Consider the following 24,025-nt stretch of genomic DNA (forward strand, 5'->3'; position numbering starts at 1 on the left):
CCCCGCCCCACCCGCAGTTCCAGGCTGGGCCTCCGCCCCAAGCCCCGCCTCACCCCCGCCCCTTGGAGAGCTGGCCCCAGAGGCAGGAGGGTCCCGGCTTCTACCGTGGGCTTCGGTCTCATGGACTGTCGCATTTGCATTTAATCACTGGTGAAGTTACCTCTGCCCCCGCCAACTCCCCCCGCCTCGCCCCCGCCACTATTCCCCGGCCAAAAACCCAAGCAAAAAAGAGCATTTGAAGAGAGCAGTTCGGAAACAGGAGACTGTAGTGTTAAGCAGAGCAGAGATAATGCGCGGCCCACGGTAACCTGGGGGGCAAAACCTAAGGAAAGGGGATCAAGTTCAATTTTATTTTTTCTTTCTGTTTTCTGAGACAGAGTCTCTACTCTGTCCCTCTGTCGGCCAGGCTGGAGTGCATGGCGCTATCATAGCTCACCGTAACCTCTAACTCGTGGGCTTAAGGGATCCTCTCACTCCAGCCTCCCGAGTAGCTGAGACTACAGGCATGCGCCACCACGCCTGGCGAATTTTTTTTTTTTTTTTTTTTTTTTTTAAGAGATGGAGTGTCTCTATGTTACCCAGTCTGGTCTTCAACTCCAGGCCTCAAGCGATTCTCCTCACTGTAGCCTCCCAAAGCGCTGGGATTATAGGCATGAGCCACCACTGTTCCTGGCCCAGGCTCAATTTTTAAACGCACTTCTGAATTAGAAAAGAGCAAAGAGCGAGGAGAGTAATTTTATTTTAAGCCGCCCCCGCCCCCCCGCTCCCGCCTCCGCATAGAAACAAAAAATAACCAAACAAAAAACTGTCTTCATTATTTCCACTGCCCTTGAAGTTCAGGCTCTTGGTAATTCTTAAACAGTCAGTTGCAGCCAACTGGTCTTCCTGTCTCTCTTTTCTCCTCTCCTCGCCGGAGAGAGCTCACTAAAATGCATAAGAAAACCTACAGGGTAAAGCCCAAAGTTCTTAAGTGGTTTACAAGGCTCTTCAGGAGTCATACGCTGCCGCCCTCTTTCCCAGTCCCATCTCTCATTACTTTCACACAAAGGAGCCACTCAAACTGTTTCTTTTTTATTATTATTTTTATTTTTTGAGACAGAGTCTCACCCAGACTGAAGTGCAGTGGCACGATCTCCGCTCACTCACTGCAGCCTCTGCCTTCCCGGTCCAAGCAATTCTCCTGCCTCAGCCTCCCAAGTAGCTGGGATTACAGGTATGTGCCATCACGCCCGCTAAGTTTTGTATTTTTAATAGAGACACGGTTTTGCCATGTTGGCCAGACTGGTCTCAAATTCCTGACCTGAAGTGATCCACCTGCCTTGGCCTCCCAAAGTGCTGGGATTACAGGCGTGAGCCACTATGCCTGGCCTTGTTTTTTTTGTTTTGAGACAGGGTCTTGCTGTCACCCAGGCTGGAGTGTGATAGAATGATCGCGGCTCACTGCAGCAGCCTTGACTTCTTAGGCTCAAGGGATCCTCGCACTTCAGCGTCCTGAGTAGCTGGGACTACAGGTGCACATCACCATGCCCAGCTAATTTTCATATATTTGATAGAGACGGGGTTTCACCATGTTGCCCAGACTGGTTTTGAACTCCTGCGCTCAAGCGATTCTCCTCACCTCAACTCCCAGAGCACCAGGCCTCAAATTGTTCTAATTTACAATTCCCTTTGCAGCTGGTGATTAATCCTCCCAAGAATGCCTCCTGTCACATTTGATCCCTGTGGTGGAAAAGTTAAATATTAAATTTGAACTCAATTGAACGTGGACAGAAACAATGGTCACCAAGTCCCAGAACAGGTTGTGTGAGCCCCTTGAGGTGTTTGTCCAGCACTGTTTTGGAGAAATCTCTATTTCAATCTATTCCTACAAGTTAGTTATTGAAAAACAATAGACAATTGCAAAAATAAGTTGAACGTTTTGTGTTCCTTGATCCCAGTTGCCAAGGGCCTCGTTGCCTCATGCCAAACGACTCGTTACAAAAAGAGCTAGGGTCCCAGACTGCGCCAAAACTTCATGAGACCTCTCCTCGTCTGTGCATGGATGAGTGGCCGACTCTGGAGCCCAGGCTGTTGCTTCTCAGTCTGCTGGTGAATCCTCTATAGTCTTGTGAGTGCGGTGTTCGACTCTGGAACCCAGGCTGCTGCTTCCCAGTCTGGTGGTAAATCCTCCATAGTCTGGTGAGTGTAAATATCTTTTCCCTTCTCCCCTTCCCATTGCAATTTGCTTATTATGTCAATCTGTTTATTATATCATTTGCTTATTATTATATAATTTGCTTATATTAATTTGCTTATACCATTTGCTTATTATATCTGCATTGCCATTTACATGGGATAAAGCTTGTTTACCCTTAAAGGTATTGTGTGTGTGTCTTTTCTTCTCCCCTTGTGCGTTTCCTGCACAGAACAACCCCCCAGCCAAATTTCTTTTTTCTGTAGTTTTCCCTTACAACCCTGCCACCCCCACTGCCCAACAAAGTGTGCCTCTTGTATGACATACTCCTAGTACTTGTTGATATATAGCAACCACCTCTTTGCATTTGCCATTTTTTTTTGTTTTTGAGATGGTGTCTCACTCTGTCACCCAGGCTGGAGTGCGATGGCGTGATCTCGGCTCACTGTAACCTCTACTTCCTGGGCTCGTGCCATCCTCCCACCTCAGCCTCCCAAGAGATGGGAATACAGGTGCGCACCACCGTGCCCAGCTAATTGTTTTTGCATTTTTGGTAAAGAGGGGTTTCACCATGTTGTCCAAGATGGTCTCGAACTCCTGAACTCAAGTGATCCGCCTGCCACGACCTCCCAAAGTCCTGGGATCACAGGCATGAGCCACTGCGCCCAGGCTGTATTTGCCACTATTTGTTTACATGTTTGTTTCTGCTACTGGACTGGACTCTTTGATGGTAGTTGTGTTTTATATTATTGCCATTGCCAAGCACATATTACGTGCTTGATATCTGATGAATAAATGAACGAAAAAAATTAATGAAGAAGCAAAGGAGCAACAAGCAGAGGAAGGAACAATACACAGTTGCTTCTTAAACTAATACTATTGCAAAGAAAGGGGTAACAAGATTGGGTTTAGAGAAAGCCCCAGTCTGGAGCTGAGGATGGATAGGAGGGGAATCTCTAGGTGGAAAAATATATTAAAAGTTCTCTCTTAATCATATGGATAAAGAATTACATGAGGTCAAGGAGTGGGGAGGGATAGCATTAGGAGATATACCTAATGTAAATGACGAGTTAATGGGTGCAGCACACCAACACGGCACATGTATACATATGTAACAAACCTGCATGTTGTGCACACATACCCTAGAACTTAAAGTAAAATTAAAAAAATAAATTAATTAATTAATCCTAAAAAAAAAAAAAGAATTACATGAGGTCAGGCACAGTGGCTCACACCTATAATCCCAGCATGTGGAAAGGCCAAGATGGGAGGATTGCTTAAGGCCAGGAGTTGGAGACCAGCCTAGGCAACATAGTGAGACCCCCTCTCTAAAAAAATTTTAAATATATACACACACACACACACACACACACACACACACACATATGTGTGTGTATATGTATTTATATGTGAGCATTAGATGAACCAGTCCTCAAGGAAACCTACCTCCACTTGGGGGCTGACTGAGGGTAAAGAGGAGAGGAGAGTCTGTTAACATAATATGGTTGCAGTCTCAGCCCTAGAAACTGTGTGCTCCATAAAGGCTGATCAAGTTAGAACCTGTATGAAGTGCACTGAGGGTCACAATGGAAACCCTTTCCTGTCACAAAACAACTCAGCAGGTTGACACAGAATGGTGTTCGTGCCAAATAGGCCAGACAGGCCACAATTCTCAGGGTAAGGCAATAGCGGCAGAGACTTGGTCTCTAGAAGGCCATTGCTTAAGTGCACGTGTTCCCTCAGGATACTGAAAAAACTCTGGGTGTCTCAAGAGGAGCCTAGAAGATACCTGCTTAATGGAATCAAATAGATTTGATCTCTACCATTAGAACCTTAAATTATTCAGCTAATTATCACCTTAGAGGGCTCAAAGAACTTATTTCAAAAGGGATGAGGCAGGCCAGGCGCAGTGGCTCACACCTGTAATCCCAGCACTTTGGGAGGCTGAGGCAGGCAGATCACGTGAGTCAGGAGTTCAAGATCAGCCTGGTCAACATGGCGAAACCCTGTCTCTACTAAATATCCAAAAATCGGCCGGGCGCGGTGGCTCACGCTTGTAATCCCAGCACTTTGGGAGGCCGAGGCGGGCGGATCACGAGGTCAGGAGATCGAGACCACGGTGAAACCCTGTCTCTACTAAAAATACAAAAAATTAGCCAGGCGTGGTGGCGGGCGCCTGTAGCCCCAGCTACTCAGAGAGGCTGAGGCAGGAGAATGGCGTGAACCCGGGAGGCAGAGCTTGCAGTGAGCCGAGATTGAGCCACTGCACTCTAGCCTGGGTGAAAAAGCGAGACTCCGTCTCAAGAAAAAAAAAAAAAATAAATAAATAAATAAATATCCAAAAATTAGCTGGGCATGGTGGTGCATACCTGTAGTCCCAACTACTCAGGAGGCTGAGGCAGGAGAATTGCTTGGACCCAGGAGGCAGAGGTTGCAGTGAGCTGAGATCGTGCCACTGCACTGCAGCCTGGGGGACAGAGCGAGACTCCATCTCAAAAAAAAAAAAAAAAAAAGATGAGGCATAGGACAAGATTTAGCGGATGAGACAATAGCACGTAGAAGAAACACATCTTCACAATCTGGGAGATGGGTCAGAGAGCAGGAACACCACCACCTGGTGCTCCAGTATACTTTCTCCCTTAATCTTCACAAGGCATGATATGGTAGATTATTTTATGACAAAATAGTTTTATAATAATAGTTACCATTTACTGAGCATTTACTAAATGCTCACTTTTCTTGGATTATTTCATTTTGTCTTCATGACCCTAATAGGTTTAAAGATGAGAAAGCCAAGACTTAGAGAAGTTAAGTCTGTCCTAGGTCAAACAGACTTTTTAAGTTGTGTAGCCTAGATTTAAACCCAAATCTGCCTTCATCGTTAACCACTGTAATACACAGCCTCTTATTATTATCTGAGCCTCAAGGAAGTTATGATTTGCCAAAGGCCATATAGCTAATAAATGGTAGACAGGATTTCAATCTAGGCCTCTGTGCTTCCCAGACCTTTATACTTTCTGGTCACTTAAGCAGGTGAGAATTACAGGAGGCTAGAATACATCTCCTGTGAGAGAGCCACAGAAAACACTTAAAATACTTCTTAACTTTGCCTTCCAGGGACTCCACTCTGTAAAGTCCCAGGCAAAACAGTATCTACCTCTCACTACTACTGAGCAGTCTATATCCTAGGGAATACATATAGAGCCAAAAGTCATTTGACACTGAACTTTATTTGTTCTGACCATCTGATAGACTGTCCACCCCGCTGGGAAACAGAGACAATGCCCATGAGGGTGGGCCTCTGCAGAAGGCCAGAGACATGCCAAAATAAATACTGTGGTCAGGCCTCAGGAACAGCCTGGGAGGACAGGTTCTGTGACTGCTAGTCAATCACCCAATCAGGTCTTCTCTCTTTTCAGCTCTAAATGAGTGCTGATTCTTCAAAAGGCTCCCAGAGCTTCACTCTGGAGACCAATAACTGACTTCGATATCTCAAGTCTCGATTACAAAGAAATATAAGTTACCCAGTTGTCTATAAGAATCCAACTGCGTTTACTGGCCATGACCCAAATATGGAGTGGATTGGGGAGGGATCAGAGATAGAAATTAACCTGGAGATTTCCAGTAAGCGTCAAGCAAGGGCTGGCAAACTGATTCCACCAGAGAAACCCTGCAAAATATGACCAGGGTTCTAGGGTTGCCCCAGAAACATTTTCCTAGGAGCTATTTGTGCTACATAACTAGTGCTGAGCAAGTAAGGGCTTGCTCCCCAGAGCCCCATGCCACCCATGCAGGCTTCTTAATGCAGACCCCACACGTTTAGATCCCATGGGGCTGCTGCTTCCCAAAGCTGGTAAAGTGAAAGCATTTCCCATCATCAAGCAGCTGTACTCTCTCTCCTGTCTGCTTTCTAAGCAGGCCCCAAGGAGGGCTCAAGAGTGAGTATAAGACTTGAGAGCAAGTAGAGAAAATACTGCCTAGGTAGACCCAGTCCTCCCTGCTATTCCAGCTCCAGCCACCTGAGGGCTCCTGGCTTCAGAAAATCAGGCACCAGGCCCTGGCTTTGCTTCCAGAAAAGGCTTGGAATCAGGAAGCCTATGCCCAGCGAGCCTGGGGGGCAGCTCTGTCTCACCAACACCTGAGGGCGGTCGAGTGCACTACAGGTCTCAGGTTTCAGGGGGGATGGCAGTTGCCTGTCTAAAGGCTTCTCTGTTCCTTGGAATTGTACAGAATGTCTCTTGTGGCTTTTCCTCCTCCCTCCTTTCTTCCTGTTGACTCTCCCCATCCGGCTCTATGAATCACCAGAGTCCACAGGAAAGCAGCAGATGTTGACTTTACTCCTTTCAAGCCAACGTCAGCTCCCTCCTGTGGAGTGGAGAACAGGCAGGAAGGTGAGAGGGTGGAAGAATCCAGGAAGATAACCCTCATCCTTTCCAAACTGTGAGGGAAGATAAAGGGAATCTGAAAGGAGTCAGGCACCTAGGCAAAAAAATTATTGATTCCTGGGGATAAAAGGACCCCAAACAAAAGCCCCAGTGTTGGCTATGGAACCAGGATCAAGAGGAGGAGGGAAGCAGAGGGTGGAAGCATGGCTAGTTTTGGTGCCGGCTCTTCTTGTCTGAGGTAAAGCCTCATCTCTAGCCAGCAGCATCCCTAGGACTCAAAAGTCAAGTCAGGCTGCTGGTCTGGGGAGATAGTCCAGAGGGGGCTGCTTGTCCCATCTGAGCCCCCAAACCTCTGCTTTTATGCAAGTCTCTTGAAGAAGCTGCCAGGGAGGACTTTCTAGACCCTTATTCTACATTCACTGCTCCAACTTCTCTTCTCTTTTTTCTTCCTCAGGGATTTTCTTATGGGCAAAGAAGCCAAGCTGTACAGGAAAAGATAAGCGTCATCACCAAATGCCTAGACTGGGAACCTTGCCAGTAGCTCTCAGACTTATCTGAGGTCTTCACTTTTGTTCTGTTTCCAAAAATGGAATTCAAAGTTATTTTACTTGGCTTAGAATAATTTAACCGACATTTGTGGGGTACAGTGAAGGAGATCTGGGCATGACATCCACAGCCTGCTTAGCTGCCCAGCACAAATCCTGTTCTCTCTGCTATAATCAAGGATCCCTCAACTCATGGGCACCATGCTCCACACTCCCCACTAAAGCAGTGCTTACCTTCCACAGGCAGAAGACAAGGAGAGCAAGCAGGAGCAACCCTCCCAGGACACTGCCTATGAGGATCCACAGGGAGATGAGGATGGGCCGGGTCTGAACCACCTCCAGGAGGCTCTGTGTGGAAAGAAGAGTAGTTTTCTACATGCATCCTGTAACCCAGCTAGTCTCACCCCACATTATACCAAAGCCAGCCCCAAAATAGAATAAATAACCTCCTTCTACTTAAAGGAAAGAAACTGAGGCAGGAATGGTGGCAGTGGAACAATAGGATCCTGCTGCCTGATGGAGATGCCTTCGTTCTGAAAAAGCCCACGGGTGGCCCTACCCCATACCCATCATCATTATTTTCATAGCTCTCAAACTCGGTCTCCAGCCCCACCTCACTCCAACGGGAGGCTTCAGTCAGCTGTAGGACACTGCCCTCTTCGGTTCCCAGCTCAAAGGTGCTGACCACTGTCAGGGACTTGAACTTGGCCTGTGGAACAAGTGGATAGGAAGACATTTAAAATGAGCCGGCCGGGCGCGGTGGCTCACGCTTGTAATCCCAGCACTTTGGGAGGTCGAGGCGGGCGGATCACGAGGTCAGGAGATCGAGACCACGGTGAAACCCTGTCTCTATACTAAAAATACAAAAAAAAAATTAGCCGGGCGTGGTGGCGGGCGCCTGTAGTCCCAGCTACTCGGAGAGGCTGAGGCAGGAGAATGGCGTGAACCCGGGAGGCGGAGCTTGCAGTGAGCCGAGATTGCGCCACTGCACTCCAGCCTGGGCGATAGAGCGAGACTCTGTCTCAAAAAAAAAAAAAAAAAAAAAAAAAGAAAAGGCTGAAGACCAATGGGAAAAGAGAGGAAGGGCAATAGATGGAAAACCCCTGGTCACATCTGCTGCTGCTGTTTGTTTTCCAAGGACAATCAACACATCTAGTGCTTTACCTGAAACGCATTCTACTCCTCTTTCCTTTGGCTGACCTCTACCCCTCCTTTAGATTGAAGTTTAGATGTCATCTCCTCTGGGATTTAGGGAAATCATTCCTCCTAACCCCCACCAACCCTGGTGTTTACTTCTGTTTTTCACTCCTGAACTATAAGATCCTATAGGTTAAAGGCTGTGCCTTACTAACCTTTGTGTCCTTAGTACCTAGTAGATAGCACAGTACCAAGTATGTAGTGGTTTCTTTTTTTTTTTTTTTTTTTTTTGAGATGGAGTCTCACTCTGTCACCCAGGCTGGAGTGCAGTGGCGTGATCTCGGCTCATTGCAAGCTGCACCTCCTGGGTTCATGTCATTCTCCTGCCTCAACCTCCCAAGTAGCTGGGACTATAGGTGCCCGCCACCACACCTGGCTAATTTTTTGTATTTTTAGTAGAGATGGGGTTTCACCATGTTAGCCAGGATGGTCTCGATCTCCTGATCTCATGATCTGCCCACCTTGGCCTCCCAAAGTGCAGGGATTACAGGCGTGAGCCACCGCGCCCAGCCATGTAGTGGTTTCTTAATAAATCTTTGTTGAAAGCATGAATAGACTAATGAAAAAAAGATACCAAAGAAGGACAGAGACTTGGAGAAAGGTGGTTTATTGGACTTAACTTCCCTGAAACATATGATGACATCCCAGGGATCTTGTGTTATTCCAGGTAGATATGGGAAAGCACAACATCAACCTTAGTGCCAAACAGCCATTACAATTAAGATGCCATTTCTCTGCCCAGGAGGAACTCACACTGACTCCTCACTACCTGTTATATTAAATTCAATTTCTCCCTGGCTTCAGAGGCCTTTCATAATCTAGATCCCTCTCACCTATACAATCTTACTTCCCACCACTCCCCAATACAAATCCTGCATGTAATATCAATTATTCATTCATTTAGCAAAAATATACTAAGCACCTACAATGAGTTAGGCATGAGGCTAAATGTTGGAGATATTCACCTCAGTGTCAACCTAATACAGGGCCTTTTACATAACAGGAACTTGATGGATTATTAACTGATTAAATTTAGGTATCCTGTAAATGTTGATTGATACAGCACTAAGGAATGGTCAATGGAGGAAAATACAAGGATAATAACTAGCTTCCATTGAGTGTTCACCATATGTCCAGCTCATTATTCATTTATTCTTTATAACAACCCCATGAAATTGGTATCATCTTCCCATTTTAGAGATAAGGAAAAAGAGGCTTAGAGAGATGAAATAACTTGCTCATGGTCAAATAGCTAGTAAGAGGCAAAAGTTAAACTTGAATGTGGGTCTACCTACCTACAAAACCTATGCTAAAGTTCCAGAAAGGAGCAGAAGTGGGGAGTAGTAGAAAAGGAAAGGCTTACTTTTCGGAAAAATTCATTGTGAACCAGCCTCAATAGTCCAACAGAGACCTCAGTCCCCTTTGCCAGCTGCCCAAGGTGGCACCTCACCACCTGACACTGAGTATTGCTCTCATTCTAACAGGAGAGAGAGAGAGACAGATCAGGACTCTGGGGTGGAAAGATCCTCTTTCCCCACCTCTAGTTCACACAGTCTTGTCCCAAGGCACCTGACTCCATTTTCATTCCCACTCCAGATCAGGACCCTGGGGTGGAAAGATCCCTTCTTCCCCGCTCCAGTTCCTACCCCCTTGTCCCAAGGCACCCCGCTCCACTTGCATTCTCACTCTGGACACCCCCTTGTGACTCATACCAGTCTGTTTGTGTGTTGAAGCTCCTCTGGATGCACAGGTGGGCCTGAGGGTTCAGTCAGGTTCTGCACTATGCAGCTTGCCTAGAGGAAGATCCAACTTGAAAGACCCTCCTGATGGGGTGGCGCTAGCCACTCAAGGCTGAGTTGGAACATACCCACACCCTTGTAGTTCTTCCCCTTATAATCCCTTTTTCTTCTCTCAAATAAGCCACATGTGTAAAAAGAAAGCCCCCCAGAGAGAGGAGCCCCAAGAGCAGTGGCCCAACAGATAGGGAGCTGGTGTGGTGTCCAGCTTTAGTGAGTCCACCAGCTCAAGGCGGCAGGATTCCATGCCCTCCTAGACCAGACTCACATTGTTAGTGATGACTTGAGACAGTGATAGGAAGTAATTGCCCCCATGGGCCACAGCTGGAAGGAGTGCTGAGATGATGAGGCCACTGACCACATAGCAGCCTAGGTTCTGAACCTAAGAGGAAGGTTGGGAATAGGAAGAAGTGGGAGACAGAAGACCCTTCCTCATTTGTTCCCCTTCACCCTAGATACCATTAAAATCCAAGAGAGACCCTTCTCATCCTTTTCCCACAAAGCTGTTGTTCCCCCACCTCCTCCTCATGCCAAGACCCCTCCATCTTCTCACCCTAAGAGTGGTTTTGAATTCTGGGCCAGGACCCGCTGGGAGGGTCCCATATGGGTGAACCTCATAGCGGTGCAGGGTAGACTCACTGTGTGAACACCAAGTTAGGAAGTACATGGTCACAGCCATGACACAGACACAGGGGCACATGATCAGCACACAGACGTGGATTCAGAGGAGGCAGGGCCAGCACATGGATAAAGAGATGGGGGTACATGGAGAAGACATAAGTAGAATATGACACAGACAATGCAAGCTTTATGGCTACATCCCATATCCCCTCATCCCAGCTCCAGTGCCCAAGGCCTGGCAAAACCCTATACCTAGGAAAGTAAGATGCTTAAAAGGGAAGATTCAGCATAAATAGGATTGAGGGCAAAAAGACTGAGCAGCCGCAAGGGCTTGGGTTTTTGGAAACACTGAGGCACATGGAAGGGGAGGGAAGCAGCATAAGGGTATGAGTCTGAGATCAGAACTGGGTCTGATGCCCACCTAGAAGCTGGGCATACCTAGAGAACAGGAGGTGGGGCTCATATTGGATGTAGGCTGAGGTCTGGGCTGTGTTATCTTGAAGGGTCCCATTTCTCTCCAGGCTGTCACTGCAGGGTCAGAGGGGAGAAGCTCACATCTCAAGCCCTCCTCAGAAGACACCCTTCTTTGTTAATAGAGGAATCAGTGTTGTTCCTCCCTACCCCTCCAGTCAAGACTCAGTAGGAGGAGAGGTCTGGAAGAAAGTTCCCTTCATTCTCACCTGCTGGCAGTCAGCTTCACGAAGACCTCGCTCAGGAGAGAGGAGCAGCTAAACTCAAACTCTAGCAGAAAGGTCACCTAGGGGCAGGGGACACAGGGTAATGGTAGAGTCTTCCTCATGGAACAACTACAGAGGAACAGGAGCCCTTGTGTGCCCCCTTCCCTGAAGTCCCAGGACCCTCAGATCCCAGCCTCTGCCCTCCTAGAGCCCTCTTTTCATCCTAGACCCCCACTCACCTTGGCTCCAGTCTGGAAGACAGGATGCCCCACACTGCAGAGCCGGGCATGAGCAGAAGGGGCTGCACATTCCACCTTTATTGGGCTGTCTCTCTGAGGGCAGGGGAATGGAGATAGAAGCTGGAGCTGGGGCTGCAACTGCTGTCCTACCCACAGCCTCTAAACACTGAGCCTTTCTCTAGAGCACCTCACAGATGAGGCCAATACCCCAATCTTCTTCCTCCTCCTTTCTTTCCTTCTCCCACACCCCCTCCTCCAAGGGCACCTGAGGAGTGAGACTGGCCAGGTGGAGGTTTCTAGAGAAGATGAGACTCAGGCTAGTATTGTAAGCATTTTCCTTCCTGTTCTCCAGAGTTGCAGATACCAGCACTTTCCGCCGGCCACCTCGAACCACAAATGGGGCCTTCCTGGGAATGATGAATGAGGGAGAGACCAGGAGTTGAAGGAGGGGAGTGCCAAAAGTCTCACTTTTGTTATCATGGGTAAGAAACAACCCCCTACCCGCCCTTCGAGTCCCTTCCAGTCTGTCTCAGGTCACCCTGGTTTGCCTAGTACATGTCCATCCAACCTGTAGCCTCTGATGTCCATATTCACTTGAAGCACCAGGTCTGTGACACATTCATTGTCAGGGCCACAATCCTTTGAGAAGGGGACCTGGAAGAAAGGGAAGGGGCTAAGGGTTGAGAGGAAAGCAAGGAGGAAAGAAATAGAATAGGGGGAAAGTGAAAAGACAAAAGTGGGTATATTTTGATTAGAGGAGCCCAGGTCAGATTTCACCATGATCTCATGTCCTCTCCCTCCCTCCCTTTTCTCTTGAAGGAGGGCAGTGTTGGGAGCAAGGGGCAGGGCATGGCACTGCTGACCAGCTTTTGTATAGAGGTGGGTGAGCCCTCATTCAGCACAGGCCCTGGCTTTGTGGTATTGTCCAAGGCAAAGGTCACAGTCAAGGCCACTGGCCGGAGGTAATCTGATGTATCCTGAAGGAAAACAGAGTCACAGAGTCACAGATTCAAGGATCTTGTGATAATTGTAGTGATCATTTATGAAGCATTTTCTGTGTGCTGGGCACTGTCCTAAGATCTTAACTGTATTACTAAATTTAATTAATTAATTAATTTATTTATTTTTTTGAGATGGAGTCTCGCTCTGTCACCCAGGCTGGAGTGCAGTGGCACCATCTCGGCTCACTGCAAGCTCTGCCTCCTGGGTTCAGGCCATTCTCCTGCCTCAGCCTCCCGAGTAGCTGGGACGACAGGCGCCCGCAACCACGCCCGGCTAATTTTTTGTATTTTTAGTAGAGATGGGGTTTCACCATGTTAGCCAGGATGGTCTCGATCTCCTGACCTTGTGATCCGCCCGCCTCAGCCTCCCAAAGTGCTGGGATTACAGGCGTGAGCCACTGCGCCCGGCTAAATTTAATTTTAATACAACTCCTATGATACAGTTATTATTATTATCACCCCTTTGCAGACAAGAAAACTGAGAGTTGGACTTGCCAGAATTCATAGGTGGTAAATGGCAGAGCTAGGATTCAAACCCAGATCAGCCCTGACTCCAAAGTCTGAATCATCTCATTTTCCCAGCTTTGGCTTTCTTGCTGATTCAGCTGAAATTCCTCCTCTGACCCAGCTTTCTCCTCATTCTCAGGCCCTGATGCACTGCCCTCTCCTTACCAGCACATGGAAGTGTAGCTGCTCACAAGTGACATTCCCCACACTGAGCCGGAGCCTCCGAGGGGACAACCTCTGGCCAGAGCCATCAAATGCTGCACGTGCCCCAGCTGTCCATTCATCCAGTGATGCGGTGAACCTCATGTCTGAATGAAGGAGGCAAGAGTGAGGATGGAAAGGGATCTAGTGAGGAAGGCATGCAAGGAATTGAGAGTTGCCTGTGATGCACTTTAGTCACTCACAGAATCGGTGATCCCAGCGACCAGGAGTACGGGAGGTCACTTGGAAGCAAAGGGCTGCAGTCAGACAGACTGCCTCCTGGCCTCGCCGCCTACAGTCCCTCTGAACCACACTGATGGCCTGTGGGGTCACCTCCAGTGATGGGGCCAGATGGACAATGGGCTGGGAGCTGGGAACAGCGTGGAAAAGAAATTCTAGCAGTAGGAGATAAGCCCTCTGAGAAGTGCAAGCCCAGTGCTTGCTTCCCCATGGTCAAAACAAAGAAGGAGGGGCTGAATGCACATGTCACCCTCCCCCGAACCCTCTGACAGAAGTAAGATAATAGATTCATGTCACTGATCTTTTTTTTTTTTTTTTTTTTTTGAGATGGAGTCTCACTCTGTGGCCCATGCTGGAGTGCAGTGGGGCGATCTCAGCTCACTGCAACCTCTGCCTCCTGGGTTCAAGTGATTCTCCTGCCTCAGCCTCCCGAGTAGCTGGGATTACTGGCGCCAACCACCATGCTCAGCTAATTTTTTGTATTTTTAGTAGAGACGGGGTTTCACTATGTTGGTCAGGCTGGTCTTGAACTCCTGGCCTCAAATGATCCTCCTACCTTCGCTGGGATTACAGGTGTGAGCCACTGTACCCGGCCCTAGATTCACTTCAATAAGCACTTATATGCTTGGCACTGTGTTAAAATCATTATATGGATTATCTCATTTAATCTTCACAATAAACCTATAAGGTAGGTACTATTACTATTGTCATTTAATAAACTAGGAATGGAGGCACAGAGTAAGTTGACCAAGAAACCCAAATCTCAGTCTGTGACTTTAAGGCCCTTGCCTTTAACAGCTATGCTATGCTGTCCACTGCTACCTGAGCTGGGACCCCTCACCTGAGCAGGATGGCTGCCCCCTGGGCACCCACAGCCACATCGACCAGATCATCTCCATCCAGATCTAGCCGGCCATCCACACTTCGGCCAAAGTAGCTGAGGGCGTGTGGCATGGAGGCAGCAGCAATCCTCTGAGAGGAAGAGAGAGGAGACTGAGGCAGGGACCCATACACCTAGTTTCTCAGGCCTTCTGCCTTGCTCTTTTTATTTATTTATTTTTGAGATGGAGTTTCACTCTTGTTGCCTAGGCTGGAGTGCAATGGTGTGATCTTGGCTCACTGCAACCTCCACCTCCCAGGTTCAAGTGATTCTCCTGCCCTAGCCTCCTGAGTAGCTGGGATTATAGGTGTGCGCCACCAGGCCTGGCTAATTTTTTGTATTTTTAGTAGAGTTTCATCACGTTGGCCAGGCTGGTCTCGAACTCCCGACCTCAGGTGATCCGCCTGCCTCGGCCTCCCAAAGTGCTGGGATTTCAGGTGTGAGCTATCACACCCGGCCGTGCCTTGCTCTTTATAATCCTCCCGTCAGTCCTGGGAATAAGAGAAACTTGCCTGTGTTCAGGAGTTCTTAGTTCAGCAACCTGTCCACTGCCTTATGTTTTTGCCTACTAATAAAAGCACTTGTTCAGTTTGGGTCTCAAGCCAAGGGGACTATTGACAAGCAAAGGGCATCCCCCTACTCCTCTTCCTACAACTGTGCCCCTGCTTTATTTGGGTACTCCTGACCTGGGCAGGATGGGGCCTGACTCCACTCTGGGTTCCATGGTACAGGTACAGTGCTCCCTGGTGCCCATCCTCCAGAGGCGCCCCCACAGCCACATCAGCAAAGCCATCTTGGTTCAGATCAGGAAGAGCACCCATGGCAAAGCCAAACCGAGCATCCTGCGGGGGTTCTGGCTGAAGTGTTCCTTGGAGGGTCAGCAAGGACTGCTGGTGGAGGAGAGAAGATAGAAGATGCTAATCTGGCAGCCCCAACCTCTCAGCAAACCCTCAAATATGTGCACTTTCCCTCCTTCCCTCCCTCCACCCCCACAACGCAAGTCCAGGGTGGGGGGTCCCAGCAAGTCTCACCTGGCCCACCAGATACACATAAACACGTCCTGTTTCCTTGTTCTGGGGTCCCAGGAACATGGGGGCAGCCACAAGTAAGACATCAGTTGTTCCATCCCTATCTGTATCCAATGGGCAGAGCTCACTGCCAAAGTATGAACCAATCTGGGGAATGGTGGGTAATTATGACCCCAGAGAAAAGGGAAGGTGACTGTAGACAAGTGGACTCAGTGGGAAGCACTCACCAGCCTGCCAGTCTGCTCCTTACATCCCTGACAGACTCTGCCAACCAGAATTCCGCACAGACTTTGGAGGCCTCTCTCTTACCCACTTCACACTCCTCCCCAACAGCCCGGAGGTCCCTGGGAATCCAAAGGTCCCACCCTTCCTTAGATGCCCTACCTGCTCCCCCTGGAGGCTCTGGGCAACCCTCACAGCCCCATCTTTCTTAAGCTGGAAGGCGATGACTTTTCCTCGATGTCTAAATCGAGGAGCCCCAGAGAGAAACAGGCGGCGTCCACCCCACAAAAGCATGGAAGAAACAGAGTAACCTAGAAGTGGGCAAAGTAACAGAGGTAAAGGAAAAGAAGATGGGGTCCAGAGTAGGGGGTTTCCCTAAAGGCATAGCGGGAGGTCCCAAGGGAAGTAGCCAGAGGTCAGTGAGAAACTGCATGAGTTAAGAGGGAGTATTTCATACCCGCCCCCACTAGGGATGTATTTCCTCCCCTACCCTGTAAATCCTCTGCAACTCTCTGCTGCTCACCCAGGTAGGCTGCATGGTTCTGCAGTGCAGGGGGGAACTCGTCTTCCAGTGCCATTCGTGGGGGGAAAAGGCGGTGACCTCCTTCAAGCCATAGCACAGAGCCTCCCCAGTCATAGGCCCCCACCATCCCAAAGAGAATCCCATCCTGTGGGACAGAAGCAGATGGGGTCACTGAGAAGACAGTGGGGAATAAAGAGAAAAAAACGTTCCAGGAGTGAAAAGATCACTGAAGGTCTGCTGGGCTCAGTTGGAAAGGCATGGGAAGGTGAGCATGGAGGCTGGTTAAAGGAGGAATCTGGAGGGCCCTGCGGTTGAAGTTATCTGAGTCAGAGAATGGGAGAAATAATGAAGGGGTCAATCTGTCCAACCTTTAGCCGATGAGTGGAGAAACCAATCTGAGACATTTCCAGCCCAAAGGAGCTTTCGTTTTCTGCATGGGACCCTTGGTCATGAGAAAACATTGACACAATATCAGGGGAAGACAGTTTCCCCTTTGACCTACTGAACTCACTCCAGAGCCCCACCCACACTCCAGAACTTCTCCCGCCCTGTCCATTTCTCCAGAGTAATCCTCACCTTCGAGACCAAAAATCCGATCTCCTAGTGCATCCACAATGTCAGTCAGAGCAGCCTCATCTGTGACATTGAAGAAGAATCGTTCATCTGGATCACTGGCAATAGTTCTAATTTCTCTCAGGAAAGAGCTGGGATCTCGCTGCCGCCGGAGGTAGTGACCAAGGACCTAAGAGGTCATAAGATCAAGGAATGAGGTGTTAAGAGTTGGTACAGAACACAGCCAACTAACATGATGTGGCTGAAGTCTGGGAAGTAGTTAATGCCCTTGTTTTCCTCAAGTTCCCAGTCCTTGGACAGTTCACAAGACACTGCCCCCCTGCCACTCCCCAACTCTTCCAGATCCAGGGTGAATTCTCACTGCAATCCCATAGCGTGTCACTCTTCCAGCCTCACAAGCCTTTAGTGCTGCAGGAAGCTCCTCTCCATCATGGGACTCTCCATCAGTGACAACCACCAGTAGCCTGGCAGCCTCGGGTCGGCCCCCATGGGACTGACTGAACCCTTCTGTGCTGAGAAGAGAAAGGAGTGAGGTGAGATCAGATGTATGCAGACACACACACACACACACACACACACACACACACACGATTTAACATCAGCACTTCCCTGAGGTCAGGCATCTTGCTTTTTAGGCCATTTCCTGAGTATTTAATATGGAGATGGCATGGAGTGAGAGCTCAAATGTTTGAATATCATAGAACATACAGAGTAGCTTATCAGTCCAAATAAGTACAACATTCATACACTCAGATTCATTCAACAAATATTGCACTTAGGAGGACAAATATTAAGGAAATATAGAACGGAAGAGAATGGTCTGGGCAGGGACTTCTCCCAGAGATGTGTTGTTTTGTTTTGTTTCAATTTTACCACTGTGCCCCTAGAGATGAGTTTTGGATCATGTTTGGAACGTGGGCTAGGACATCAGTAGTGGAGAACCTGTGGGCCAGGATCATTGTTGGAGTGGAGGAATAGAAAGAGACTTCTGTCTGTGAAATATGGATGACACAGACATAGACACTTCGTAGAAATGCAGTCAGAGGGAGTGCAATGACAGCCCACTTAGCCTTCCTCTGTGTACCATTAGTGTACATACAAAGAAGTATGCAAGACATCTTGGGATATACACACTGCACTCCAAACCCACCCTAACTCTTCTTCTTCTTCGTTTTTTTTTTAAGGGAAAGATTTTTATTTTATTATTTTATTTTATCTTATCTTAGATGGAGTTTTGCTCTCGTTGCCCAGGCTGGAGTGCAATGTTGTGTATTTTATTTCATTTTATTTTATTTTATTTTAGATGGAGTTTTGCTCTCGTTGCCCAGGCTGGAGTGCAATGTTGTGATCTCGACTCACTGCAACCTCCACCTCCCGGGTTCAAGTGATTCTCCTGCCTCAGCCTCCGAAGTAGCATGCCTCCGAACAGGCATGCACCACTACGCCTGGCTAATTTTGTATTTTTAGTAGAGATGGGGTTTCTCCATGTTGGTGAGGCTGGTCTCAAACTCCCGACCTCAGGTGATCCACCTGCCTCGGCCTCCCAAAGTGCTGGGATTACAGGCGTGAGCCACCGCGCCTGGCCCCGCCTTAACTCTTCTAAGCCTTCATTGCTCTAGCCTCCCACACCTCTCTTCCCAATGCCTCACCAGGCCACCATTATTGCTTGGGCAGTCTTTGTTTCTCGTCCCTCCCGCCGACTGAGGTTCTTTGCTGCTCTCACCACTTCTTCCTTCGTTCGGAAATCTCCCAGGGACCACTCATGTACAGGGCTCTCCCCATACTGTACCAGTCCCACCTGGGAATAAAGCGCATTCAAATGAAATGTATGTATGTGAGATGCGGGGAGAGGAGGAAGAAGAAAGTATGTAAGAGAGAAGAGATGAACACGTGGATACTACTGAAGACAACACCTACATTTATCCCCTCCCTCTCTGTCTCTCCCCTTCCAAGCCCATCCATATTGCCTTTCTCTCTCTCTAAGAAATGAGGTCTCACTCTTTCACCCAGGCTGGAGTGCAGTTGTGTGATCAAAGCTCACTGCAGCCTCAAACTCATGGGCTCAATTGATCTCTTGCCTCAGCCTCCTGAGTAGCTGGGACTGCAGGCGCATGCCACCATGCCTGGATATTTTTTTTTTCATATTTTTAGAGATGAGGTCTCACTGTATTGCCCAGGCTAGTCTTGAACTCCTAGCCTCAAGGGATCCTCCCACCTCCACCTCTTAAGTAGGTGCCACAAGCAACTGCGCCCAGCTCATATTGCCTTCTCTTACCTGTATCTGTTCTGGGTCAATAAACAGTTTCCCTACCAGTCTTCGTAGGAAGGTCTGAACTTCAGACCAGGGGTAGATGCTGTTAGAGCCATCCAAGACGATGACAACATCCATGTATGTTGGGCAGCCTAGAAGGAAGAGGAACACTGAGGTAGAGGACACTGAGCTGGGGGCAACCAGGGAAAGAGGTCACAGGAGGACACGTTCAATTTAGACATTTATAAGGCACTTCTTACATGCAAAGAAGGTACTGTGCCAGGCTCTGTTTAAGTGTAGAAATTAATAAAATATTCCTTTAGTAATCTTTAGTAATTGTGTGTATGTAAGTATATATATAAATATATATGTGTATATATGTATATATAGGTATATAAACACACACACACACACATACACGTACACATTTATATACATATATATAATTTATATATACAATGTTCTAAAAAACAAGAAGGAATTAAATGCTATGTAGGAACATAGCAATGACTGTATGGTGGGGGAACAAAAGCAGATTGGTTCTGATGGTGGGGAATGAAACATGGTAGCAACTATGAAGACTGAAAATGTTTAAGGAGAAGAGAATATTAGAAAAGGCATGTGGGTAGAGAACTTTTTTTTTTTTTGAGACGGAGTCTCACTCTGTTGCCCAGGCTGGAGTGCAGTGGCGCGATCTCGGCTCACTGCAAGCTCCTCCTCCTGGGTTCACGCCATTCTCCTGCCTCAGCCTCTCCGAGTAGCTGGGACTACAGGCGCCCGCCACGACACCCGGCTAATTTTTTGTATTTTTAGTAGAGACGGGGTTTTACCGTGTTAGCCAGGATGGTCTCAATCTCCTGACCTCGTGATCCACCCGCCTCGGCCTCCCAAAGTGCTGGGATTACAGGCGAGAGCCACTGCGCCCGGCCCATTTTGTTTGTTTTTGAGACAGAGTCTCACTCTGTTGCCCAGGCTGGAGTGTAGTGGCATAATCGTGGCTCACTGCAGCCTGGACCACCTGAGCTCAAGCGATCCTCCCACCTTGGCCTCCTGAGTAGCTGGGACCACAGGCATGCACCACCATACCCAGCTAATTTTTTTATTTTTTATTTTTGTAGAGATGGGGTCTCTCTATGTTGCTCAGGCTGGTCTCAAACCTCCAGACCTCAAGAAATCCTCCTGCGTTGGCCTCCCAAAATGTTGGGATTACAGGCATGAGCTACTGCACCAGGCCAGATCATGGACTCCTGATAAGGAGTCTGAATCATTATTATTATTATCTTTGAGATGGAGTCTCACTTACTCTGTCACTCAGGCTAGAGTGCAGTGGCACAATCTTGGCTCACCGCAACCTCCACCTCCTGGGTTGAAGTGAGATTCTCCTGCCGTAGCCTCCCGAGTAGATGAGATTACAGGCATGCACCACCGCGCCCAGCTAATTTTTGTATTTTTTTTTTTTTAGTAGAGATGGGGTTTCACCATGTTGGCCAGGCTGGTCTTGAACTCCTGACCTCAAGTGATCTGCCCACCTTGGCCTCCCAAAGTGCTGGGATTACAGGTGTGGGCCACCACACCTGGCCAGAAGTCTGAATTCTAATCTGTTAGGAAACATGGAGCTTTTGCAAGCACATTAGGTAGCAATGAGGATAGCCATGCAGACCCTCTGCCAGGCATCGTACCCCTTTGCCCCATCTTTTTCCCACCCAGTATCTCCTTCTGGGAACCAAGTACTCAGCCTTCCTCTGGCTCACGTTGGGCAGTGGGTGCCAGGCTTCCCTGCGGCTGGAATGAAGCATCCACACGGGCACATATCCCAGAACTGAAGACAGAGCTGCCACAAGCACGAGACCAGAGAGGGGCACAGGCCTGGGGATGGGGGAAATAGTTACTCCCAGGCTTGGGAGGGCACCCTCAGAACATGCTCCCAGTTGAAGGAGGCATGAAGACTACTCCCTGACATTAACTACCTTTTGCTTTCTAGGGTTTTTAACTCCTTGACCCCTCCACACAGACCATTTTCCCTTACCACACTTCTCTTTTTTCTTTTATGGACCTTCAAAGACACTGCCACCACCCTTTCCTTAGCTCACCATGAATCCCCCATCACCATCTGTCTCTAACAGAGACATCCCCAGGTGCATATTCACAGCAGGATGAGATGAATTTCCCAGTTGGTAGTCACCTGGTTGGAAGGAGGTGGAAGAGAATGAGATCATGGGGTCATAGATGGGGTGCTTGAATTCATGTGATTTTGGAGGAGAATGAGCAGGGGTTGGTATCTGATTGGGGGCAGGGAGTATGTGCATTTTAGGCATGAAAAAGCTGAGGTATAGGGAGTTGAAGCTTCTAGAGTATCAAGGTCAGGGGTTAGGAGGAGACGGGTCAGGCATCTTCTTACCTAAGTGGCCCTTGGCACATGGGGCATTGTGGGCCCCCCCTACAGGGCAGCGATAAACGTCCCCCCTCCGGTCGCCTGAAGGCCCATCCCAGGGGGCGCCCACCAGCATCCTGGGAAGAGGATGTGAATGTAAGCATAGGGCGAACATGACCCTTGACATAGGCCAAAGGGAAAGAGCATGGAGGTGGTAAGTTTAGAGCCCCAGCCACTTTCAAAAGGCCAGATTAGTTTAGAGTCCCATCTATCTTGCCTCCCCTTTGTTAGCACTACTACAGTCCCAATCCCCTGGCGCGCTGGTTTCTTCCTCACCATCGCTGTCCACCCCCAACATGTTGTAAGACACTGTATCCAAATTCAGCTTCTGGTGGCCCTGGGAATAGGCGTGGGTGATGTTCATCCAGGTTAAAGGGGGAGCAGAGACCTGTGGGGCCAGGATCATAAGGTTAGTATGAGGTGGTGAATGGCTAGAGGCACAGCCAGAGAGAAGCTGTGAGGAAGCGTCTTAATCTCAGTCTGTCTGCCTGCTTTTTCACTCATAAACTTTTCTGGCCTCACTCAGTGTCATGTACTCAGAGCTCCAGGCAAAGATGATTCCCTTCCTGTGTTTGTGTCCAGATGCCTAAACTGTGGCTCTCTGCCATGCTGATGTACAGCTGTATTTCCATTCCCACCCCTGAAATTTCATTCACAGACATGTCTGAAAAGGTCAAGTTACTCTTTTCCACAACATTCCTCCCACACACTCTCCTCAACAAACTGTGAGGGTCAAAAGAGGGAGAGGGCCTTTCTGTATCCCCAGAACAACCATTGCTTCCAATTCTCCCCAAGATAGGGGGAATGAAAGGAAGCTAAGGAGCACTGCATGTCTGGCTCTCTCCTTCTTTATCTCTTCCTGACTTTCAGTGTCATTGTCACACTTACTGTCTTTTTCCAATGTCTAGGTTCCTGGTTGATTCCAGCCTTGGAAATCTCAGTGGTAATTAACTGGGTGGGGCCACTTGCCTGCCCACACACATAGTTTGCCATCCATCCTTTCCAAGGGTCCCATCACCCTGAAGTTTCCCACAACCTGCTTCCTTTTTAACTAATCTACTCTCCCAACTGGTCCCCTGCCTACCTCCGTGGTTTCCTCAGCCTTCAGCCCACTCTAAAGGTGCCCGACCCTGGCTGATCTTCCGTTTTGACCCCAATGCCTTTAAAATCAGAGCTGGTATTTTAGGAAACAATGATTACAGGGCACTGCCAAGGAAAAATTCCAGGCCTCTTGTCCTTCCCATGGTCCTTTCCCCAACTATGTCTTGCTCTGTACTTCTAAGCAACCCCCTCTCAGGCTACCCCCTCACCATTACCAATGGCTATAGCTTTCTCCCAAACTATGCTCATTTTCAGAAAGGTGTTTTGTATGCAGTTTTGCATCCAGAAAACTGGCAGGGCTGTATGACCAGAAACTGCAGCTCATTGGTTAGATAAACCCAGAGTTCTGACTATATAGTTAGTTATGCCTCAGGCCCCAGGGACCACCAAGGGTAAGAAGTTAGGGAGGGGATAATAGGAATCAGATTAGCCACGTGGAAGGTCACATCACATTTCTTTTTTGTCTCCTTACCCCTATAGGGCTTAGGATGAAGATTTTATATATTTAGATATAAATCTCAGCCAAGCATGGTGGCTCATGCCTGTAATCCCAGCACTTTGGGCGGCTGTGGGGGCAGATTGCTTGAGTCCAGGAGTTAAAGACCAGCCTGGCCAACATGGCAAAACTCCGTCTCTAAAAAAAAAAAAAAAATTAGCCAGGCGTGGCAGCACACGCCTATAGTCCCAGCTACTCGGGAGGCCAAGGTGGAAGGATCACCTCAGCCTGGGAGGTTGAGGCTAGAGTGAGCCATGATCATGCCACTGCACTCCAGCTTGAGTGACAGAGTGAGACCCTGTTTCAAAAAAAAAAAATTAGCTGTGTGTGGTGGCGCGTACCTAGTAGTCCCAACTGCTGAGCTGTGGTTGCACCACTGCACTCCAGCCTAGGCAACAAAGTGAGATCCTATCTTTAAAAAATAATTATAATAATTATTATCAGATACAAATCTTACACAAGGTCCTAGGCAGCTTTAGCCCGTGCCAGTCTCAATATTCAGTCACATGTGAGGGCATAAAAATGCACAAGGACACAGACGCACATACAAGAAATGTAGAACCAGTGTTTGCTTCCTAACCTAAATCCCAAAGAATTTTAACTCTAATAGTCCCAATTCCAAACAATCTATATATCTTCCATTCCCACCAGAAACCAAGAAGTTAACTTCCCTCACCTGTCAGGAACACCAGGGGCAAGAACAGGTGAGTGACGAGGGGGAGTTCCATGCCTGATCGGTTTCTGTCCGGTATGAGAAGTCCTCTGGCCTCTGTCTGTCCCTCTCCTTTTCTGTTTTCTTTACTTTCCCTCCCATCCTGCCCCCTCCCAATGGCAGCTAAAAATAAAGTTGGAAGGAATGGGAGGAGTGATGGTGGGGAACTGTGGGGAGCCCCAGACCAAGGAAAGGACTGAGCGATCTTAGTCTACTTCTCTGCCTT

General features: G+C 48.4%; 1 protein-coding gene across 1 annotated transcript; it reads right to left on the bottom strand.

Annotated features, from left to right (window-relative positions):
- Positions 1-4,560: 4,560 nt before the first annotated feature.
- On the bottom strand, positions 4,561-23,888 carry ITGA10 (integrin subunit alpha 10). Its single transcript, XM_032151601.2, has 30 exons — positions 23,764-23,888; positions 21,767-21,878; positions 21,458-21,567; positions 21,150-21,241; positions 20,811-20,925; positions 19,084-19,211; positions 18,458-18,606; positions 17,170-17,320; positions 16,812-16,977; positions 16,604-16,677; positions 16,236-16,380; positions 15,875-16,023; positions 15,494-15,637; positions 15,149-15,352; positions 14,424-14,554; positions 13,546-13,712; positions 13,307-13,449; positions 12,497-12,610; positions 12,202-12,287; positions 11,899-12,040; positions 11,634-11,726; positions 11,398-11,474; positions 11,156-11,245; positions 10,650-10,734; positions 10,365-10,478; positions 10,013-10,093; positions 9,664-9,777; positions 7,717-7,812; positions 7,338-7,451; positions 4,561-7,040 (listed from the first exon to the last, which is right to left on the bottom strand). Exons 1-30 carry the CDS (start codon positions 23,813-23,815, stop codon positions 6,975-6,977), a joined length of 3,504 nt encoding a protein of 1,167 aa, XP_032007492.1. The 5' UTR covers positions 23,816-23,888; the 3' UTR covers positions 4,561-6,974.
- Between the last annotated feature and the right edge of the window lie 137 nt (positions 23,889-24,025).

This window comes from Hylobates moloch, unplaced genomic scaffold (assembly GCF_009828535.3).
Source record: "Hylobates moloch isolate HMO894 unplaced genomic scaffold, HMol_V3 SCAFFOLD_5, whole genome shotgun sequence".
NCBI lineage: Eukaryota > Metazoa > Chordata > Mammalia > Primates > Hylobatidae > Hylobates > Hylobates moloch.